Here is a 24,560-nt window from a genome sequence, read left to right as displayed (position 1 = left end):
CTGCAAAATATCAACATCTCCTTTTATTTGTGGTAAGTGTTTACTGTCTCCTACACCATTTTGTGTATCCGCCCTTCTGGCACTCTATGTATAAAGTGAAAGAGGAGAGAGGAAACACTCACCAAACACAGGAAAACTTCAAATTTTCATGGTGGCTAGCTGCATTGTCAAGAGTAGAAAAAAATGTGTCGAGATTATATGTGTGTGTGTATGTGTGTGTGTGTATATATAGATGTAGAATAACTTGGTTGGCAAAGAGTTATGTCTTCTGAAAGAAATTTTTGTGTTCAGCAATTATGACTATGTAGGGTGTTTCCATGGCATTTAATCAAACTGGCAGGGTGGATGGAGACTGACGCAAGTACCAATATGAGATAAGGATCTGAACATGCATCATTAAAAAGTTATAAGCCAAAACTACTTTGGGTTGGGTTTGGGAATAAGACAACTGAAAGATGCGGATTGTAGATTTAATATGGGACATTACTACAGTGTATCATAGCACTCTGTGATGAAAACGTTATATAAGTTGTTCAAAATGGCAGACCCCAGAGTCCTACAAACATAGTCAGAATGACTCCAGGTATTTTCGAGTATACCACAGAGCTTCCTGCGATGCTGCGACACTGAGGGCTACCATTTTCAACAACAAATATAACATTTTTGTTGTAGAGTCTATGATGTAGTAATGTCTGTATTAAATCTACAAGCCACGTCTGTCAGTTGTCTTATTCCACTGCCATAGGCTGCCCCAAATAGTTTAGGCTCTTAACTTTTTAATGATGCATTTCCAGATCGAGGTTCCTTATCAGCGGCGGCCGCTCATAAGGATGATACGGACACCGCACTTCCGTGTGTAACCACAAGTTAATAAACATTACATTAACATTTATATATTAGCTTTTACATTGTCTGAATTGCAAATATTCCATTGCTTATAGATCATTGGTTAGTTGGTTCTGTATTCATTCTTCCACGACAATTGCGAAGTTTACACACCACCGTGCGGGGGAATACGGAACTACATAAGAAATCTGGCGGGGCACCATCCTCCCACTTTATGAGACATAGAGCATTCTCAGGTGCGGCCGTGAGGGGTAAGAATCGAGGGAACTGGGGAATAACACCCGCAGGATCTGTTCAAGGGAGGATGGAGGGTTTGTTATCCCAAACCCACCCCCTAGGCGAAACTGGCCCTCTCTCCGGAGAACTGTAAACAATGAAGAGTTGCCAGAAGCAATGCAGTTTCCAGAAGATAGAAAATTACCAACCGTTGAAAAAAAAACTTTCTGTATTCCATAATCTTATTCACTTATGACATAAGAGTAGAGCAATAAATTAAGCAATTTCCAATGAGGAAAGAAAATATCGGTAACTGAATAACTACCGACTTTTGCTTGATTTTTATTTATCGTCACTTTCTGCTACTTTTTGGTAATCACGACGATGAGGAGGAGTGATGATATAATGAAACTGATGGAAGGGCACTCACAAAGAACACACATACCGATGCTACAGCGCCTTGAATAACGTAGTGTGGAAAACGACCCAAGAAACTGGTTCCCCGAGACGATGACAAGTAGATGGCAGTGCGATCGACCCAGGTGCTGATTTGGTTATGAAAGTAATGCGGCTTAGTTAGTTTTTGGAATATATTGTGTAGATTTGTTTCTCTAGAAAGGCGGTAAGTGAATTGATGGAAACAGTTATATTTGTGGAGTGATTTGCAGTCACGAAATGGCATTAATTTGGAAAGAAAAGTAAAATAAAATTAATAAATGAATAGCATGCGTGACACAAGAAGAAACATCGCAATGTGATTCCGGACGTCAGGTCTTGGACTGTGTATTAGAATTTATTTTCCTATATTATTAGAATATAAATAGTATCCTGAGAGATATTTCATACCGAGGTGACAAACCACAAATGTCGCTTGAAAGCGAGCAGTCGGAAATCAATGCAGCCTTTCGAACCGTAGGGACAAAAGCTCTGACTGCACCGTTTCCTCAAGGAGATTTTACACCAAAGCGACACGCGACAAATGATACGAGGATTTCACACCAAAGCGACATGGGTCATTCGGTCCAAGGCAACTTTCATACCGAAGTGACACATGTTACTTGGAAAGGAGCCAATCAAGAGCAACATTTCACATCGTAGCGGCATGACGGAAAACACAGGCCAGCGTTCGGTTGGTGAAATCCTCAAGCGATAAGTGTCTCACTAAAGCAAGACACTCATTGCATCGCGTATGCGTGAACAATAGTGTTGCCCACGGGATGAGATGGGACAGGCTTTTAAAAATTCGAGACGAGACGAGATTGATCATGTGTCCCGAGACAAACGAATATTTTCGAGACGAGACAGCATTTCACAGCATTTTCACTAGACGAGACAGGCCAAAGTCTCGTCTCGTGGGCAACACTAGCGAACAACAAACCACGGCAACATGTTGCAAGCTATTGAGGAAATGGCCCAGTTTGAGCGACACAGAAGCGACAAAGCGACACGTGTGGCTTATCGTGTCGCCTAGATCTGTTGTTGTAATGTGCGGTTTATCGTGTCACCTATCTGTTGTTCGCAAGCAACGCTTGCTAATAGACTGAAGGCACCATGTCGCTTGTCACTTAGTTGGGAACTTCCCCTGTAGCACATCACTTCAGTTTCAGCACCCTTCCTTTAAGGAGCTTTCCGACCGAAGTAACAAGTAGCACGCGAATACGCCATATGAACGTGTCGTTTACTGTTTGGACCCTCATGTGCAATGAATGGTATTTTACAGTCTGGAAGTGTGTGTCACTAGTGTGACAGTGTGAACATCCTGTGTTGCTTGTCCCATTGGTTTGAAAGTTGCCTTACACTCATGTCGATGGCACTAACAAAGTTTTGTGGGGTTCCCCTTGTCATTTCATGCAATCATCACTATCATCATCGCCGCGATTAGTTTAAAGCGGAAGAAAAGAGACAGTAAATATCAATGCTTCAGTGATATTAATAATAATAATGAACCTAAATCATACACAAAAATTTAGTTGCCACGAACATTCCACGCGTATTTTTTCTCCCGTATTATTAACGAAAGTATGACGATAACAGGACGTAGTCGACTGTCTAGAATGTTTGTTAATATCTTCACGACCACTGTACCTAATATCATAGCAATTATCACATTCATAGAAATTCTTCATGTAAAAGAATCAGACGTTGGAGCGAAAACTCCATTTACTTCCATTATAAGCAGTCAACACCAGCGGCTCTAGCGGGTCATTTTCGAGTGGAACCAGCCAGAGAGTGCAGAAGCATGCCGTTTTCCACACTAGGTGCTGTACCGATGCCGAGATTCGAACCCAGGAGCCCTGGTTTTGTAATGCGGTATGCTAGCCAAGGAAGTCGGCTGTAGATTCTTGTTACATGCAAAATTATCGTATATATGCATTGTATTTTTTCAGAGTTTAGTGGAAAGTACATTTGGATTACAATGATGTGAAGTACATCATGTAGATTTAATTACATGTTTTGATTAGCGTCTTTGAAAAAATTCCGATAATGTGACAAAGTTGTCTAATTTCTTTTCAAGCCGGATGTTAAATAAATTAGAAACTCATCATCTAAACTCACCAAGAGCTGCTACAGGAAAATGTGAACTACAAATTTCTGAAAATTTGGCAAATTGTCTGGCAACCCCGAAGCAATAAAACGACCAGATCGGAATACGATACTATTGACACTTGTTTCTTCATTTTCCATGCAAAAGTGAAGCTTTCCGGTAGTTGTGTGCTGTAGTTGTGCATTTATCGCGATGAACAGTGTGGAGGAATTGTTGGTGCAAAGTTTTCTACCATAAGTCTGGATGAAAAAACAAAATTTGATTGTAGAACAAGTGTGCAAGAAGGGAGGTCATGAGTTCACACTCAAATTTTACGTTGAAGGACAGAAGGATAAATTTCAGTTACAAGCAGGTCTGAAGATGATTTTTGGTAAGTTTGAAGTTTTTACTGAAGACCTTCTGGTAACACAAATGCTCTGCAGTGAGATATTTATTTTGGTGCCCTATTTCACATATCAATTTGTCATGTTGGACAGGAAACTTTTATGTGTAAAGTTTTTACTAGAAATTTTTATGATCAATGCACATAAATATTTGTTATTGTGCTTATCAAGTTGTGTAAAAATTAATATACCTTCTTCTGAATTTTCCCCTGCTAAGTAAAAAAATGCTACGACTAAATCTGTTAGAATTCTATTTCTTTTTCGCATTACTGTTAAATAATTATTAATTTATTATAATATGTGCAAACGGGTAAAATATGATATTTGGAAAAACATGAACATATCAATTTCTTATTACTTTACCTGTTATATGAAATTCATCATATAAACTCACATTACTAGTACAGTAAATTTGTGAGCTATCGCCCCTCCACTTTGGTTCACCACGAGCCGCCACTGTTCCTTATCTCATATTGGTACTTGGGTCAGTCTCCATCCACCCTGCCAGTTTGATTCAAAGCTTCGGAAACACCCTGTATATGCACAAAGCTGTCTTGGTTATGAAATTTTATTTACTATGAACAACAATGAATGTTAATTGCAACTATTAAATAAATATCTAGAAGCATGCACCTGTGGTGGGGGGGGGGAGAGAGAGAGAGAGAGAGAGAGAGAGAGAGAGAGAGAGAGAGAGAGAGAGAGAGAGAGAGAGAGAGAGAGAGAGAGAGAGAGAGAGAGAGAGAGAGTAGAGAAGAGTTAAAAATGGAGGAAATCAGTAAACGCTTACTACACAAAATGATTTATTGTTCATTTTCCCAGCTATCTATAGGAGATATCAAAGTGCTAGCATTGAGAATATCATACACTGGAGAGCTTGGTTGGGAGCTGTATTGCAAGCAATCCGATGTTAAAGGATTGTACGAAAAGCTTCTTGAAGCAGGAGAGGAATTCGGTAAGTTTTATAAAGTTGTCTGTGTTAGTTAATTCATTTTGTATGGGACATTTCCCACTGCTACAGAACTGTATGTAATATTCATACCATTTCTCCAAAACTATTGTTGATGTTTCACTTGTTTTCTTTTGTCATTTATACACACAAAAAAGTGTAGGAAGAGAACTATTTGTCATGGAGAGTTGAAGCTTGTTTTATTTTGGGAAAGCCTGAGCTTTAAAGGGAAGTAAAATAATTGCATCCCTTTTCCCAATGGTAATTTTGCACATGAAAAATTCCCTTTCACTAAGCTCACAAGAAAACAAAGTAAGTAGATAAATTCTATGATGGTTTGTACTGACAAGTATATGCAAAGTCTAGCTGAGAATTGCTTGATAGATCATTGTTTAAATGAAATAAAATAAAGTGTATTATGCAGCCCCAAGAAATTTGGACTTGCATTTGAGCTATAGAAGAAAATAAATGAGTGGCTTTTGACTGTAGGAACCCTTGAACTTTTATTATTTTTTAAAACTATTTATTCAATTGAAGTAGTACATGACTAAGATTGCTCACGAAATATTTTCTCGTGATACTGAATTAAATTTTGCATAGAAAAATTATTTCCTATTCTAGGTGTGGGTGATTTTGGAACCTTCTCACTTAACGTACTACGAATGGAGAAGGGATTTAGGATGTGGGGAGCTGAAATGAACACAGACACATCACCTCTGGAAGCAGGACTTCAACCGTTTCTGAAAATGGACAAGGTAAGAATACAAGATAAATAGTTAACATATGAGTATGTGGTGGAGTCAGGCAGGCCCTTAATTAGTTATGTACACTACAAGATTAACTATGATAATGAAATTGAATTACATGCAAAAGAAAGTAAAGTAAAGTGCTCCCCTGTGCTTTGCACCATGCCATGAATGCGTTTAGGGGGTGTGGGGTTAGGGCCCCACTTTTTCTTGATCTAGGCCCAGCTGGGGGTAATGTGATAAACACCACGCCCCTGGCCACCTTTAGCCCCAAGTTTCCTCCAGGTAGCCACTTTATACTATGCTGGGTGGGTGCTGGAGCTGCTTGAACAGGTTGAAAAAGGCCCGGTTCTCACCCACTGGGGATTGAACCCGGGTCTCTCGCATGGTAGTCAGATGCCCTAACGACTGAACTACCGTGGCTACTTATTGAATTACATGCACTGGTGATATTTATGAAGCATTTTTGAGAAATACCTGACATTGTTACAAAAGCACTCAATAAAGCAAATATGCTAATCATACTGAAAAATTATTCTTATGACACATATCTTTATATTTCTTTGTTTCCCATTTCTTTTATGCTTCTTTAGGGACTATGAGGATGAATGAAAAAAATGAAATGATAAAAGGACACTCACAAACATGTTCATCATGAGATTCTTTTTATGGGAAGTATCAGGCTTCTGATACAATGTTAAATAGAATTATTGTTGTTGTTGAGTTGGTGTTTTAAGTCCACTTTATGCACAGTAAGGCTAATTGGGACTGAACCTACAGTTTAAAGTGGGATCCAAAACACTATGTGCCTCCACCAGGTACCGAACCTGGTACCCCTTGATTACAAAGCGACAACGCTACCACTGCGCCATCGGGGAGGCCATAATAATACAGTAGACCTCTCATTTTACATTTCCCTGCATTATCAAATTGTTACAAACTTTTCCTGTATTCTAATTTATTTTTTTAAACTTGATGGCCTAAAAAATGTAAACTTGAGCTTCCACTTCAATTAAATAATTATTATTATAAACCAAAAACAATAAACTATTATTATAATGCCAATTTATTATTACCAGGAAATGGATTTATGTGGACTAAAAAGTTGTTTGATATGTAAATGTATACTTAGTTATTTTAATTTAAATGTGGATGGACTTACAATTGTGGAAAATGACAATTTTCATTATACAAGTGGCTCGCCTAGCTAAATAAAATGCATTAGATTTGCATGACTTTAATTGTAATGCAAAACTCAAATACCAACATGGTTTATTTTCTGTTAGCAAAACAATGTATTAAAAAAATAGGCTTACATGACATTAATTGTAATGCAAAATTCAAAAATAAAATGTGCTAGTTTTTATATTAACGAAAATAATGGATTACCAAACTTTCTTTTACTAAAGACAGATTTAATGGACTAAAACTGCATTCAATATTGCATGAAATAGGCATATTTAAAATATGCAATGATTTTCGTCACAAAAGTTCAAGATACCATTCTCTATTCTTGACAAGAATGTTAGAATACAAGATGTATTGTCTATTGTCAAGATTTAAAATGAATAGAGACTACAAAACGAACAGAATACAGATAAACGGAAAACTTTTGGCATTTAACACAAAAAGAAAATGTGGTAAAAGCATGTGGAATATATATCAGAAAATGTTTGAAAATATGGAAATTATATGTGAAAATAACTACAATATGTAAAATATGTGCTAAAAGCTAATGTATAAAAATGTTAAAAATTAAAAACAAGAGTTACGAGAAGGACTGCAGTGTAAACTAGTGACTGGGGTCATAGACAGTGAAAATGTTCATCCTAAAGATGATGAGACTGTGTGCAGTTGCATACCAGATTTCACCATGATAATACAAATAAGAATGATTTTAGCATCATTTGAAGATCCGTTCCATGATCATTATTATTATATGCTCAGGAAGCTTCTTCTATTTCTTAATTTTTTCACATTTCATATTGTTAATGTACTGGAAAGCAAGATGATTATTAACTTTTATATACATCATTCAAAAAATACCTTAGAAAATTAGGGAAAAATTTTTAGCCATGAAGTTTATATTGTGTGGCTTCTCACATAAAAATCTCATTTTGGAATTTTGAAAACTCATACATTAAGTAGTATAAGAAAACATGAAGTTCTGACATGGTTCCTGCATTTTACATACATTTTTCAAGTTAACTTATTTTCCCCCTAGGTATTCTACTGGTGTACTAAATAACTGCAATGTATTTCTGTTATCAGCTATCAAAATGTTTTCAAATTTGAAATAAATAATGTGAATTTTCTGCAGGGAAGCGGGTAGGAGGAACTGACCAAGATGTGAACCCAGCAATAATTCATTTTTAATAATCAGCATATCTGGTTCTTATTGTCTAAAATAATAATTATTTTTCTTCTTTTACAGCAAAATTTCTTAGGAAAAGAAGCCCTCGAACAGGAGCTACGAGAAGGACTGCAGCGTAAACTAGTGACGGTGGTCATAGACAGTGAAAATGTTGATCCTAAAGGTGATGAGACTGTGTGGTGTTGTGGAAAGGTAAATCTTTAATTGATATTTAATACAACTCATTGAAAAGTTATGTGAAAACTGTGGCTCAACCAGGAATTGAACTAGAGTCTTTGGCGTTCCATGCTTAACGCTCTATCTCTGACCTACCAAATAAATGTCTGGTCTTGCTATAATGTCCCCAGCTTATATCTGTATGCAACATTTTACTAGGGCCAGTCAAATATAAACAAGAATTTTGCTCAAACTTTTTACTACATGAACATATTGCAAAAGTACAAATCGATCATTTTCCTGTACATATTCCACTACAATCAAGGCACTTTTGCCACCGGCAGATTGCTAATTTTTAATGCCTGTAATGTAGAAAGATTGCATATTAGATATTTTACTTACATAATTTTGTTTTTTCTTGTGTAGAGGTTGTTATGTGTTTGGGTGTATTGTGCAGTAGTTGTGCTGTGTAGTGTGTTTGGGTTTGTCTTGTGTAGTAGTTGTGGTGTCTAGTGTGTTTGTGTTTATCTTGTGTAGTAGTTATGCTGTCTAATGTGTTTCTATTTGTCTTGTGTAGTATTGGTGGTGTGTATGTATGTGTCTTGTGTTGTAGTTGTGCTGTCTAGTATGTTTGTGTAGTAGTTGTGCAGTCTAGTATGTTTGTTTTGCATAGTAGTTATGCTGTCTAATCTGTTTGTGTTTGTCTTGTGTAGTAGTTGTGGTGTGTTTGTGTTTATATTGTGTTATAGTTGTGATGTGTTTGTGTGTGTCTTGTGTATTAGTTGTGCTGTCTAATGTGTTTGTGTTTGTCTTGTGTAGTAGTTCCTCCATTCATATTGGGGGTTAGGCGTAGAGCTGACAACTCTGCACTGTAAAAAGCCATGTCAAGAATCAGCAATATAAGGCCATGGATGTTCCCAAGGTAAAATATTCCGGAGGTAAAATAGTCCCCCGTTCGGATCTCCGGGTGGGGACTACTTTGGGAGGTCCCTGGACTAAGCATAAGATCTATGTTAGGAATAAGGATATTAAATTAGGCACCTGGAATGTTCTGAGCCTTTACCGATCTGGGGCATTTCAGTGTACAGTTAATGAGATAGTCAAGTATAAATTAGATGTAGTAGCTGTTCAGGAAGTTAGGTGGCCAGGAGAAGGGAATTGTAAAACTAAAAATTATACTTTTTTCTATGGTGGTACTGAAAATCATAATTTTGGAACAGGCTTTTTCATAAATAATAGAATTATCTCAGCTCTTAAAACAGTAGAATTTATTAATGATAGGATATCATATGCAGTTTTACAGGGTAGGTGGTGTAAAATTATTTTAATAAACATACATGCACCAACGGAAGATAAAGATGGTAATACTAAAGATGATTTTTATACAGAGTTAGAACAGGTCTTTGATAAATTTTCTCAGTATGATATGAAAATTCTGTTAGGTGACTGTAATGCACAGATTGGCAAAGAAGAGACATTTAAACCCACGATTGGTAAAGAAAGTCTTCATGAATTAAGTAATGATAATGGTATAAGATTGATTACTTTTGCAACCTCAAAGAATTTAATTGTGAAAAGTACCACTTTTAAATATAAAGATATCCATAAATATACCTGGTGTTCTCCAGATGGTAAAACTCATAATCAGATAGATCATATTCTCATTGATAAGAGAAGGCATACTAGTATAATTGACGTTCGTACACATAGAGGTGCTGACTGTGCCAGTGACCATTATTTAGTAATTGCTAAATTAAGAGAAAGACTCTCAGTGATAAATCATAAGCAACAAAATCTAAAAGTTCTAAAATTTGATACAGGAAAGTTTACTGATGAAAGAATTAAGAAAGATTACCAAATTAAACTGTCCAATAGATTTGATGTTTTGCAGGATTTAAATGATGATGAAAATATAAATGAAACAGACGTAAATAAGAATTGGGAGCACATACGTAATGCAATAGAATCAGCAGCTAAAGAAAGTATAGGATACCATAAACTGAGAAAAAGTAAGCCATGGTTTGATAATGAATGTCATAACCTAATAGAAATAAGAAATCAGGCTAGACTTAGGTGGTTAAATAACTCTGATGATACAAATCTAAGCAATTATAATAGAATAAAGTGAGAAGTTAACTGCACGTTTAGAAGTAAATAAAGAGATTACTTGAAAAGCAAAATTAACGAAATTGAAACAAACAGCAAAAATAAAAATATCAGAGATTTATATAAAGGTGTAAATGAGTTTAGAAAGGGGTGGCAACCTAAAGTAAACTTGATAAAAGATAAAGACGGTGATTTTCTAGCTGACCCAAGTGATATTCTAAATAGATGGAAGAACTACTTTAATGACCTTTTAAATGTCCATGTAGGAGATAAATCAGAAGTGAATGAAGTACACACAGCAGAACCTTTAGTTCCAGAACCTAACTTGACTGAAGTTAAAGATGCTATTAAAAGGCTAAAGAATAACAAAGCACCTGGCATTGATTTAATACCAGCTGAGTTAATTAAATATGGTGGAAATTCATTAATATGTCAAATTCATAAATTAATTTGTTTAATATGGAATAAAGAAGAAATCCCTCAACAGTGGAAAGAATCCATAATTGTTCCTGTGTTTAAAAAAGGTGATAAAATGAACTGCAATAATTATCGTGGAATTTCTCTACTCTCAACAACATATAAAATATTATCTAACATTCTTTTAACAAGACTAACCCCATATGCTAATGAAATTATAGGTGATTATCAATGTGGATTTAAACACAACAGATCAACTACAGATCAAATTTTTCACATCAGACAGACACTTGAAAAAAAGTGGGAATATAATCAAATTGTCCATCAGCTATTCATTGATTTCAAAAAAGCATATGATTCGGTCAAAAGACATAAATTATATAATATATTAGTAGAGTTTGGAATACCTAAGAAGCTTGTTAGTATGATAAAAATATGCACCAGTGAAACAGAAAGTAAAATTCGTGTGGGTATTAATATGTCTGACAAATTTACAATTCATGATGGGTTAAAACAAGGAGATGCATTATCTCCATTGCTCTTTAATTTTGCCTTAGAATATGCTGTTAGGAAGGTAAACGAAACTAAAGAAGGACTAAAATTAAATGGTGTGACTCAGTTGTTAGCATATGCAGATGATGTAGACTTACTGGGGGATGATGTGAATACAATTAAGAATAATGCTAAAATATTTTTCAAAACTGCTAAAGAGATAGGTTTGGAAGTTAACAAAGAGAAAACTAAATATATGCTTACAGGCCGAAACCAAGTGTTAGGTAATAATCAAAATCTAATTATTGATAACAAATCGTTTGAAACAGTTTCCAAATTCAAATACTTAGGAGTAATATTAACAAATGAAAATTATATTAAAGAGGAAATAAAAAGTAGGCTTAATTCAGGAAATGCATGTTACTTCTCTCTTCATAAACTTTTGTCTTCTCGTTTAATATCTAAGAAACTAAAAGTTAAAATATACAAAACCGTAATTTTGCCTGTAGTATTATATGGGTGTGAAACTTGGTCCCTTACATTGAAAGAGGAACATAAATTGAGAGTATTTGAAAATAGGATCCTTAGGAAAATATTTGGACCTAAAAGGGATGAGGAGACAGGTGAGTGGAGAAGGTTACATAATTTAGAACTACATAATTTGTATTCATGTCCAGACATTATTAGAATAATTAAATCAAGAAGACTTAGGTGGGCAGGCCATGTGGCACGAATGGGAGAGGAAAGAGGAGTTTACAGGATTCTTGTTGGGAAACCTGATGGTAAGAGACCAGTAGGAAGGCCAAGACGAAGATGGAGGGACAACGTCGAGATGGACCTAAGGGAAATCGGTAGGGATGGAAAAGAGTATATAGATCTTGCTCAAGATAGGGAGAGATGGAAGGCCTGTGTTGCTGCAGCCATGAACCTTCGGGTTTAAGAAGGCTAGAGAGTTAGTTAGTTAGTTAGTAATGTAGAAAGATGGTTGTTGGTGCCAAAGCTGATTACAAGAGAGCTCCTCCAGCTCCTCATCGTTCTTGAAACATTAACCTTCCAATGCCTCCGTAAGTGGTCGAAGCAAACGATGATCTCAGGATGAGAGGTCAGGGATATATGGAGGATGTTTCATCACAGTTCAGTGCATTTTGGAAATTTTTCTTCAGTTAATTGATTGACTGAATGATTGAGTTGGTGATTTAAGTCCACTTTATGCACAACAAGGCTAATCGGGATTGGACCTACAGTTTAAAGTGGGATCCAAACCACCCCAGGACCCCTTGATTACAAGGGACGACACTACCACTGCTCCATCAGGGACACCCTTTTCTTGAGTTAAAGCTAGGGTATGTGGTCTCGCGCTGCCATGCAGAAGAATTACACTATGGATGTAAGCCAGCCTAAGAGTCTTTTGGACTTGTAGGCTGCCTTAGCTTGGTCAAAAAGCAAACAATAATAATCATCATTCACTGTCATCCAATGTTATGCATCAGTCTTGTTGATTCAGCTGCCGAACTGCTTGAATGTGGTCTGCCATTAGGCTTATTTTGGGCCGCATTCTTCAGTGTTCACATTCACTCACAAACTTGTTATGCCACACAATCACTTGGGATTTTGATAATGCATCACCACCAAATTGCTGTTTTAATCTTTGGCAAAATTTGACTTGGCTTTACACCCTCTTTGGAGAAATAATTTAAAAATAATACATTGTGCAACTTAGACTGACACTGCTTTCTTACTCATTGCACTCACTCACTACTGGCTGAATCGAAGATGATATAGGTCAAGTGTCAGACACAACCACATTGATCCCCGATTGGTCTTAAGTAGATACGTTTGCTTGTGTAGCTGTACGGAAAAAAAATCAGTTTATATTTGACTGACCCATGTATGTTCATTCAATATCATGTTACGTTTGAATTTCATTACTTGTGTCAGGAAAGTTGTTGTAGTGTGGTGTAGTATGTAGGTCTGCACAGGATGTTGGACATGCTTTAACCAAATTTGGTGGAAAAGAGAGATAGGAAAAAGAGAGGGGGAAGAAGACATACACATGAAATTAGCTGAATGTGATACCTTTTTTTTTAATCACTGATACAGGCCAATACTTTGCTGGAATTTGTGTTTATCATGGAATGCTTTGCAACATTTTTGAGGCGGAGGATAATTATTCAGGAAATTATTTTGCATCAATATTATATGTAAAATGGATTTCATGGTTAAAGGACAGATAATTTTAATATTCCAACGTAATTCAATGTTGCAGAGCAATACTCTAGTAAATTGATGTGGTCTCCTGCAAGTGAAATGCTCAGTGCTCTTGTGAGTGGTCCCAGTGGAAGCCTTCACAATTTCGGTGTTGAAGCAGCATCATGAGAATAATTGGAGAGGTACTTGAAAATAATGAAATCTACTCTCTAAAGCCAGCACACAGTAGTTATGGGACTTAATGAGCTGACCTAGCTCCAGCGGTGGCTCGTGACTTTTCAAAGATGCATGTTGCATATAGATGTTTCTTGCATTTAAAATGACCCCCCCCCCCCACACACACACACATACATACACACTCTCACTTTAAACTGCTAGCATAAAAAGGATTTCCCCCGAGGGGACTATAATTGTAAAAGTCGGATCATATAGCTGCTTTTTAGGTACGGGCAAAATAAACTATAAAAAAAATTGCAATCACCGCTTTAAACCTTCATGTTTTCATCCGAAACTCAAAATTTCGAGATGAGATGTAGCCCCATCGAGTCCCTGGCCACAAACTTGCATACGCCACTGCTTGGAACAACAAAACACAACTCATCCTTGACAATAACCGCTTCACATGCGTGACTGACAATGAAGCGCGCAAAAAAAAAATTGTGTCTGAATCTGTAATCTGTGAACTTTTGTCTTATATTGAGATGGCAACACTTAAAGGTGCTGATGATCTGTATAGCACGGTAGCAGACGGTTTTCCTGAGCTGAGACCCTACCTTCCCCGTAAGAACTGAGGAGCACGATGGGGGAGTATTTAGGCACCGGGAGGTGGCGAAAACGTGCTATGAAGCCAATAGCCTAGTATACATTTTAACATCATGTGGAAAACACACAGCGCACTGCAAATTTTAAGCCTCTTAACATGAGAAATTTTATTTCACTTCAATGTTTTATTGAACTTCTTCAATCTATGAAATGTGTCCCTTTCTTTCTTTTCATTTTAGTAAATTGAGTAATGTGCTATAGCACGGTAGCACGTATTATGCAGCCGCCACTGCCTGGTTCTCAGAAGGATATTGCACCATATAAACAGGGTGCACATAAAATAATATATCAGTTTCATTTTTTAAAAAAAATTTACTAGCAGCAGGGTATGAGAACAAATGTTACATTCGATGAAAGAAGAACTGTCCAAGTTTGAGCAGCTTACAAGTGTTCAATGTGTGATCTCTTGGTAACACAGCATACACCAGTCAGAATTCCATTTCCTGCCACACTTGTATCAGCATATCTGGTGTGATGGACTAAATGGCTGAAACAATCTGGTTTCTCAATTCAGGCAGATCGGTCGGTACTGGTGGCACGTAAACATAGTCTTTCAGAAATCACATGGGTTGCAGTCAGGAGAATGTGATGGCCATGGTAGATGCTGGGGAGTCACCATTTCTCGACAGTGAGTGTCGTCGCCCACGGCAATGAGATATTTTTAAACAAATTTTTCAGTTCTTCTTTCATCCAATGCATACCCATCGCTACGAGAAATAAATGTTGAAACTGCTATACTTATTATGTACACCCTGTCTGAACAACTTCTAATTGTTACAATGCTCAAGCATCAGTATCAGTGGGAATTGGTTAGAGGGCACTGGTATGGGTACTGGCTCCGTCCTAGTAAAAATACTGCTTATCACTCAAATATTTTAATGTTTACTTTTTCAATATGATAGAGACTAAAACTACTAAGTTTTAGGACTGGAATGAAAAACATACTTACAGGAAAGCAATCAAAACTTTTATTGTTTATTCTTCAGTATACATCCCTTCTAAGTACACACACATGTTTGCATGGTCGTACAGTCTCTGGATGCCGTGGTAGAAGTCACCTTCGGGAATCGAGTGTAAAACACGCATCATGCTCTTCTGAATGTCACAAACAGAGTCGAAAACATAACATTTCAATGGGGATTTTCATTTCTGGAACAGAAAATAGTCCGCAGGTGCTAAGTCCGGTGAATAAGGGGGTGGTCAAACAGTCACATTTTTTTGGCCAAAAACTGTCTGACAGTAGTGGCGTTGTGCACGAGGGCATTGTCGTGCAGCAGGAACCAGTCATTGGAGGCAGCCATAGCCGGTCGGACATGCCGAATCCTTTGAAGAAGCCTTTCCATTATGCCTTTGTGGTACCGTTGATTCACAGTTTGACCTTCCGGGACACATTCCTCATGGATAACACCCTTCAAGTCAAAGAAAAATACTAGCATCGTCTTCACACGAGATTTTTCAAGTCAAACTTTCTTCGGTCGTGGTGAATTTTCCCCAACCCATGCAGCCGATTGACGTTTTGTGGCAAGGTTGTACTTGTAGCAGCAAGTTTCATCACCCATTACAATTTTTTTTTGAAGAAATCAGGGTCACTATCAGCTGTGGAAATCAAGTCTTCACAGGCTGCAACTCTTCGGCCTTTCTGCTCCTCACTAGCATTCATGACGGGCAACTTTGACACAACTCTGTTCAATCGCACAAGGCACAGACATTACCACACTCGCATACACCAGACACTGCCTGCAATGACTTGACACCTATTGCTAACTGCTTCCGTAGTTGGCCGGTAGTTGGCTCACCTGACAGTTGCACAGCGCCAACTGTCTTAAAATTTAGTAGATGCACTGTGTATATTATTCTCTGTTCTTACAGGTTGTTGGAAACACTACATCTGGTTGTTTTAGTTACACATTGCAAAAACCAATAGCATTTGCGTATGTTCCGCTATACCTTGCTGAAACTGGCACGACAGTTGAGGTATGTTTTCCTTACACTATATGGTATGTTTATTGTTAAATGTGATCATTTTTACACATATTTCTATAAGATACCTGTACTTTACTTCGAATTTTATTACTGACCTTTCGTAAATTATAGAAAATAAGCCTCTTTATGGTCATATAAGTTTAAATACATAGTTTCATATTTTAGGAATAAATTATTTAAATTGCAAAATTTTAAGTCACTTTTCTATCAGTATCAGTAAATTTTAGTGATTGAATACATTAATCAGTACCCTAATGTTATTAGCTGATATAGGCATGTCAGTGCATCAGTAAAATGGTTGCGTGGTTGGTATATATGTGAGCTTTGGGCTCACAAAACTCAGACCTTCATCTAAATGGTGTGTGTACCCAGAATGAGAGCAGTGCTATGATCTACAGCTGATATCGTCTGGCCACAGACATTACAAAAGACAGCTACACAAGACCAGACGGAGATACCATTAACTCAAAAACTTATGATTATATCCTAGGGTGAACACTTATACCAACGAAGGGTTAATAAAAGTATATACAGGGTGATTCAAAAGTATCTTGACATCCCTACTGAAAATTCTGTCTACTGTTTTCAGTAGATGAATGAGTGTTTAGAAACACATACTGTTTTCAGTAGCTGAACTGTAATGCTACTGTCTTCTACTGTTTTCAGTAGCTGAACCATACTGCTAATGTTTTCTACTGTTTTTAGTAGTCCAATTGTGTCTACTATTTTCAGTAGATGAACTGTACTGCTTATGTTTTCTACTGTTTTTGGTGGTCCAACTGTTTCTTCTATATTAAGTTGCTGAACTGTACTCTTAATGTTTTCAGTAACATGATTGTACAACTAGCATCTTTTATTGTGTACAGTATATTGCTGTATGAAAACAATAATTATCAGTATTTAAAAATTTCTTATCTACACAACTGAAAATGCAATGAAAAAGTCGTATAAACAACTAAAATAAATGTATGGTAAAGCATGTGGAACTTGATACTTACGAATGCATTCACACAACAAAAAAAATCCAACCCGTCAACACGTTTTTAAGTGTGTAGCTTCATTGCAATTAACACACTTGTAGAAGATTAAAAAATATCCTGTTTTATACATAAATTGACATATTGTTCTTCCTATACTCACACAAAAACAGCAAAGAATTAGTTTAAATGAAGACCTGGCCCCTCAATGCTTAAAAAACCAAAACAAGCAAACACTGTTCACTACATTGATCAAAAAATGGCTCTTTTCTGCAATTGCATTACACAGATATAATAATAACCATGGAAATTCCATGCTGAAAAAAAAAATCAACTGATGTGATAATGTATTCACACTACTAGCTGCTTTAAGGTTAACCCATTTCTTAAGAAAGAGTTGTAGTAACTTATTCATTAACATATATCTGACTTCAGTAGCATTCATTAGAAAAACGGTAAAAATTCAGTTCATGTACAGTTTTTCCAATGCACTTTTAAATCACTGAAAATATGATGTCAAGAAAAAAAATTGTCTATTCTTAGAGTCAATAATGATTTTGTAATATATTGTGGCAAGTATTATGCATTATTATTCACATTGTTTTTTCAGTACAGTAACCTTACTGCACAGTACGGTAGTCCTACTATACAGAAGTAGCTGTACAGTAGATCTACAATAGGATTTCAGTACAATTTACAGTACACAGTAGAAGACATTTGAAAACAGCAAAATTTGTCTACTGTTTAATCAAAAAGCATTTTATCGACAAAATTAACAGTACTGCTGAAAAGTGCTCTACAATAGAAGACAAACTCAGTACATTTCAATGTGTTGGCCATGAAAGTCTAAACATAGCATCCACCTCTCTTGCTTAGATCGGAACACATGCTCCAACATAGCTGGCGTGATCTCCCCTGTTGCTGCAGACATTCGCTGTGACAGTGCTCTATGGTGTGGATCTTTACTTTGTATCCCTAGATTTAATGAAACCCCAGACAAAAAAAGTCTAGGGGACTCAGGTCTGAGATCGAGCCACCCAAAGTCTTGGTAGATCCACCTTTCAGGGAAGTTGCCACAGAGGTAGTCCTGTAAGATTGCGGTGAAATGGGGATGGTGCACCATCTTGCTGGAAAACAACAATGTATTTTATCCCATTCTGAAAACCATTCAATAGCGACATAAGGAAAATGTCAAGACACATTTGAATCACCCTGTAATACTAATACTATAATATTATATAAAACACAATTATATAATAATATTACCGTATTTATTCATTTTTAATGCACACTTTTTTCCAAAATTTTTGCCCCCAGAAACTGTGGTGCATATTATGCATGGAAATAATTCAGACAGCCAACATGAAACCGTACAGGGCCATTCCATGATTTTGGGACACTTGCATTGATTTTTCTAGATTATGGAACCCTATCTTGTTATATATCATTGTAAAGCTTGAATCCTGCAGTTTCTGCATATGGAAACAGTATTCCATACAAGATAACGACACTAATGTGAAATGCGGTTGAAATAAGTTCATCAAAAAATGAAGGAACATTCTGATTTTTATGGTACTTTGGATGAAAGAAAACATAAGGAAAAAATAATAAAATTAAAATGTATTACTGGCCAAATAATATGACATACATGGAGTGTGTAAATTCCTTAATGGAAGAAATCTTGTGCTGCTAACTGCTATTTGGAAGGTCCTGAATGTGCCTCGTATAAATGTTACATTAGTCACGGAAACAAAAAGTATATATTTTGAAAAAGGAGGAATGAGCAATTGAATCGGTATGACGTCATTCACTCTTGATCAGCATAGCAACAGATTTACAACCTACAACTAAGAAAGTCATTCCTTGAAACTGGATTGTACTGCGCATTATATATACAAGGTATAATTTTTTGTCACTTTTACCCATCCAAAACCAGAGTGCGCATTATACATGCACGTGCACTATACACACGTAAATACGGTATATAAGTTATAATTTTCTTGAGTATAATAATATAACCTTAGTTTTTGCAGTTAGTATTAATTGGGATTTTTCGGTATTCAAAATGCAACATGTCAATGAAAGCCAGGACTTATCAAACATAATTTCATGATGTTGACCAGAGAAAACTCCACAACGTCATTAAATCCAAGTGTTTGACAACTAATTCTAACCTAATTTTATATTTGTCAACAAGCCTAGACCAAGTCAAACTACTACTCTTTACAATTATGTCATAAAATTATTTATCAGCATTAAATTTCAAGGGCACATATTAATTAAGTTTGAAGCATTAAAAATTAGGAAAATATTTACAAGTAAAAATTAATGGATTTGGGCCAAAAAGATTTGCCAGACCATGCAGTGATAGTATAAAACTGCTAGTGGAATCAACTTTAAAAAAGCAAACAATTAAGTTTCTTCCCTCAAAATCTAGATCTGCAGCTATTTAATACAAAATAAATACGTAAAATAGTATTAAAACTTTTCAAACTTACGTGAGTGAGTATATGTTAATCCGGATGACGTTTCAGAGGTAATACTTCCTCCTTCTTCAGGTCTAACTAAAATTCTAGACACCGGACATGGTGTCACGTGAAATAGTGTTAAATAGGAATATGGTTAAAGAAATCGGTAAAAAAACACTTAAAAATCCTGGTTACTAAAATCGTAAAAATCCCTATCCAGGTGATACATTCTAAAAAAATACTATAATCCAAAACTAAAAGATTAAAAACCAGGTGCCTACATAGCAGCCGAAGAACTCCCATCCAGCAGTAATGTGAAGCGCGGGGGTAATGGTCTACATGCGCAGAGTTGGAGATGACCTCCTCCCCCACGGGACTGATTCCCCTCAACCGCAACGTCACCAATCCAATGAGAATTTGCTTTCTTCCCCTACAACTCTCAAAAACTTCGGCGGTGACATGAAAACCCAACTTAGCGAAATTTTTACCGGCATTATCCCATTAAAAAAAAAAAAGTAAAGTGCTCCCCTGTGCATAGCACAGGAATATGTAGGACAAACGGGAAGGAGCATGCGAATCCGATGGGGTGAGCATGATAAAGATATCAGAGAAGGGGTTCCGAAAACCGGCCTCGCAAAACACATTATTGAAAGCAAGCATAAAATTATAAAAAGGGAAGTTATTAGAAAAAGTAGTAATAAATTGGACTGGAACATATATGAAGCAGCATATATATGCACAGGAAGTAGCAATAACCTCAATAGGGATGATGGTAATTTGGAAGAGGGGTGGATACATTTCCTTAGAAAATGGGATAATGCCGGTAAAAATTACGCTAAGTTGGGTTTTCATGTCACCGCCGAAGTTTTGAGAGTTGTAGGGGAAGAAAGCAAATTCTCATTGGATTGGTGACGTTGCGGTTGAGGGGAATCAGTCCCGTGGGGGAGGAGGTAATCTCCAACTCTGCGCATGTAGACCATTACCCATGCGCTTCACTTTACTGCTGGATGGGAGTTCCTCGGCTGCCATGTAGGCACCTGGTTTTTAATCTTTTAGTTTTGGATTATAGTATTTTTTTAGAGTGTTTCACCTGGATAGGGATTTTTACGATTTTAATAACCAGGATTTTTAAGTGTTTTTTACAGATCCATTTAACCATATTCCTATTTTACACTATTTCACGTGACACCATGTCCAGTGTCTAGAATTCTAGTTAGACCTGAAGAAGGAAGGAAGTATTACCACTGAAACGTCGTCCGGATTAACATATACTCACTCATGTAAGTTTGAAAAGTTTTAATACTATTTTACGTATTTATTTTGTATTCAATAGTGAGTAATACGCACTTCCTCATCATGTTGTGCAGTTATTTAGAAGGCACCATGTTCTATAGTAAATATGGTATTTTTATATATGTATTATATTAAGAACATTTTCTCCCCAAATTATGTGAAAAACATTCATTGCCAGTCTTAACAATTTGAAATTTAATAAAGTATTCAGCACAAAAAAAAGTCAGCAGTTACAAAGATCATCAATAATTATGAAGTATTTCACTTAAACTGTGGGCCCAATAGCATTAAAGTGAACTTAGAAAGAAATTTCCTTGACCTACAATATGGCACAGACAGATGTACTATGTAGAAATTTCAGTGAAAAATATGGTTTGACCAGGATTCAGTTTTGATAGCTCAGTTGGTAGAGCAAAGGCACACTATGCCAGAGACCTGGGCTCAAGCCTGCATTTTTTTGCTGAAATTTCTACATAAACTTCCTTGAATAGTTTAATGTTGCAATTGCAATATGCATTTCACTTTCTATGTTTGTTGCAGGTTGAGTTGATGGGCAAACTTTGTCCTGCAGAAGTGCTGCTGAAGCCAATTGTAAAGGCTCAACCATTGCGTCAGACCAAGGCAAAAGCTATCTGAAGGAGACAGTCAACACATTGATTACTTCTCCATCCATATTCAGCATCGATGTGGGAGCTTTAAGAATATGTACTTTGTATATTTTTTACGTGTAATTACTGTAGATATAAACATTTAATACTACTACTAATAAAACTGAATTATTAAATTGTCCTTGTTCCTTCCTTGTTACCTTAACATCCAGCTCTACAGCCCCTGGTGGGCCTTGGCCTCTTCCACGACGTGCCTCCAGTCTTCTCTATTCTGTATTCTTCTCTCCCATTCTCATATTTCCATCTTCTTCAGGTCCTGGATGAATTCATCCCCCATCTTGATTTTGGTCTCCCTCTTCTCCTCTTTGAATCCATTCTTTCTTTCATTATTTTCTTCGGCAATCTTTCCTCTTCCACTCTTTCAACGTGCCCCATCCATCTCATTCTTTGTGATTTTATGAATCTAACTATATCTTGTCCATCGAGTATTCCATCTATTTCTTTGTTATTTCTGATTCTCCATTCATCATTCGTCCTTACGGGTCCATAGATTTTCCAGATAATTATTCTTTCGAGAACTCTCAGGTGCTTTTAATCTTCCTTGGAGAGAGTCCACACTTCAGAGCTGTACATAATTACTGGTCTCTTACGTTTTATATATTTTCATTTTAGGTGATTTGTTTTCAGGGTTTTCTTCTCCTAGGCCTTGTAGATCCCTCTACTAACTGCAGGCCAACAGTTCTAGTTTTGGTCCACCCTGAGAATTTTGATTGACACCTGGAGAGACACCCATTAGGAGACCAGTAACTTCCTTCCTTGGGGGGATATTAAATCTATAGGTTGCTGCTTAAAATCAAAGATAATCAAATATGCAGAAGGTGGCCAGTGCATTCAGACTCTTGAAACGATGTCTGAAAAATCGCCATCCAGGCACCCTCCACGGTCTTTGTGAACCCTGCAGAGAGGAATGGGATAGGAAATTTTATGCCCATTCTTGAACAAAGTTTGCTACAATGGAAACTCCAGTACGTTCACAATGCTGGTGGTCTGATAGAATGCAACCAGTGGTGGCAGCTTGGCTGAAGTCAGTACACCTTGAAAGTTGTTTGGATATATCCCGAACAACCTTCTGCAATTCGTCTATTTAATGTTAAATATTTCTTTCCAAATTGTAGGCACTGGTTGACATAAGTAAAAGTGTTGAATATAATACACCATTCTTCCTTTAGAGTGTGCAAATACTGTCATACACAAATCTAAGGTAATGAAAATTGCATAAAGCACTTGAAATACTTATCACTCAACCTAACCTACAAGCTTAAGGAATTACTTCGCAAACCCAAAAGAAAGAACCATTAATGGTCTAACATTACATACCTACTATTTGAATACCTACAGTACTGTGCAAATTAATGCGGACAAAGAGAAAAAATATATATTTTTTCCATTTTTTACTCTTTCTTGGAGATGTACATAACGTACACTTACACTAATATGAAATATGTCCTCCTTTGGCTGCTATTAGCTGCTTGATGCGGTTTGGCATTGATTGAACCAAATTTGAACACATAACTTTGATATCACTGTCATGAAACCACACATGAATCACATTGGTAATGACCTTTTGCTTCGTTGAACAGTCCATTTTTGCAACACGTTTCTTCACAATACCCCATAAGTTTTCTATGGGGTTCATATCCGGTGAATTCCCTGGCCAATCTAGAATCGTTAAATTGTTGTCAGAAGCAAATTTACGTACAGAGTTTGATGTGTGACAAGGAGCAAGGTCATGCTGAAAAATTTCTTGTCCGTCGTTAGTGGGATTTTGAATGAGTGGGACAATTCTGCGCCTCAATATGTCAATGTATTTTGCGGAATTCATCATTCCATCCACTGGTACGAGCCCTCCAGGTCCACTGCAAGTAAAGAATCCCCAAAACATTTGCTTGGGTGGGTGTTTGACTGTCTGAATGCAATGTTCAGGTCGTAAAGGTTCACCTGGACTTCGTCGCACAACAGATGCTTTGTAGCCATGCACTTCAAAGTGAGCCTCATCTGAGAATATTACCTTCCTCCAATCAGCGACTGTCCATTTCTGGTATTTCTTAGCCCATTTTAGGCGTTTCGTCTTCATTTTAGCTGTCAACAATTGCTTTTTAACCGGTTTCCTGGATTTTCTTCCAACTTCAAGTAAGCGACGTCGAACAGTTGATGCATCAATACTGATCCCAGCAGAAAGCAAATCACGTTGCAGGTCCACACTTGTTTTGTATGGGTGAATTTTACTGTTTCTTAGCAGTAACGTGTCACTTCTAGGTGTTGTTTTGCATTTTCTACCACACTTTCCTTTTCACTTTGTAGAAAAACTACCAGTTGCCCTGTAGTTTCTGATAATTTTTGACACCGCTGATTTCCCAACACCAGCCACTTCAGCGATTTGCCGCACAGTCATGGATGTGTTCTCACTCAGTGTAATAATTCTAGAACGTTTTCTGGGTGTTATATCCATAATGAAAACTCGTAGGAACACGGAGCCCAACAAAAGCGTGTTTACTACAGCCAAGCTCTCACAGAAGTCTGTTGGTTAATAATATTGGCATTGCACAACGACAACAATGAAACACCAACAACAATGCTTCAAACCTTGCAATTGTTGTAAACATTCTCAAGTACGCATCAAAAAGTTAGCTGATACTACTTGTATAAATCTGTTACGTATTTATTTGATTATCTCACATAAAGAGTGTAAAAACTAAAAAAAATGTATATTTTTCTCTTTGTCCGCATTAATTTGCACAGTACTGTACATACTGGTTATGAGGACTTACTTCATTACATACCTACATTTCCTGAAGTGACATGGAAAATTTCAGGGATTACTGTCATTACTGTAATTGTACTGCGGCAAGCTTGTCAAGTTCACCCCAGCATAACAACAGTGGATGCTGAGCAAACATACGACCTTCCCGACCCA

At 36.8% G+C, this 24,560-nt stretch overlaps 1 protein-coding gene across 2 annotated transcripts in view; it reads left to right on the top strand.

Annotated features, from left to right (window-relative positions):
- Positions 1 to 21,703, top strand: part of LOC145984896 (dimethylglycine dehydrogenase, mitochondrial-like) — an 84,820-nt gene extending 63,117 nt beyond the window's left edge. For both annotated transcript variants that reach the window (XM_083118270.1, XM_083118269.1), the window contains exons 14-18: positions 4,810 to 4,942; positions 5,558 to 5,691; positions 8,117 to 8,248; positions 16,127 to 16,231; positions 21,519 to 21,703. In XM_083118270.1, the coding sequence (XP_082974396.1) occupies positions 4,810 to 4,942; positions 5,558 to 5,691; positions 8,117 to 8,248; positions 16,127 to 16,231; positions 21,519 to 21,614 (600 nt within the window). In that variant the 3' untranslated portion in view covers positions 21,615 to 21,703. The remainder of the gene's footprint in view (positions 1 to 4,809; positions 4,943 to 5,557; positions 5,692 to 8,116; positions 8,249 to 16,126; positions 16,232 to 21,518) is intronic.
- The last annotated feature ends 2,857 nt before the right edge of the window (positions 21,704 to 24,560 follow it).

This window comes from Lepisma saccharinum, chromosome 3 (genome assembly GCF_977018435.1).
Source record: "Lepisma saccharinum chromosome 3, izLepSacc3.1, whole genome shotgun sequence".
In the NCBI taxonomy this organism is placed as follows: domain Eukaryota; kingdom Metazoa; phylum Arthropoda; class Insecta; order Zygentoma; family Lepismatidae; genus Lepisma; species Lepisma saccharinum.
This window is presented reverse-complemented; position numbering and strand designations above follow the sequence as displayed.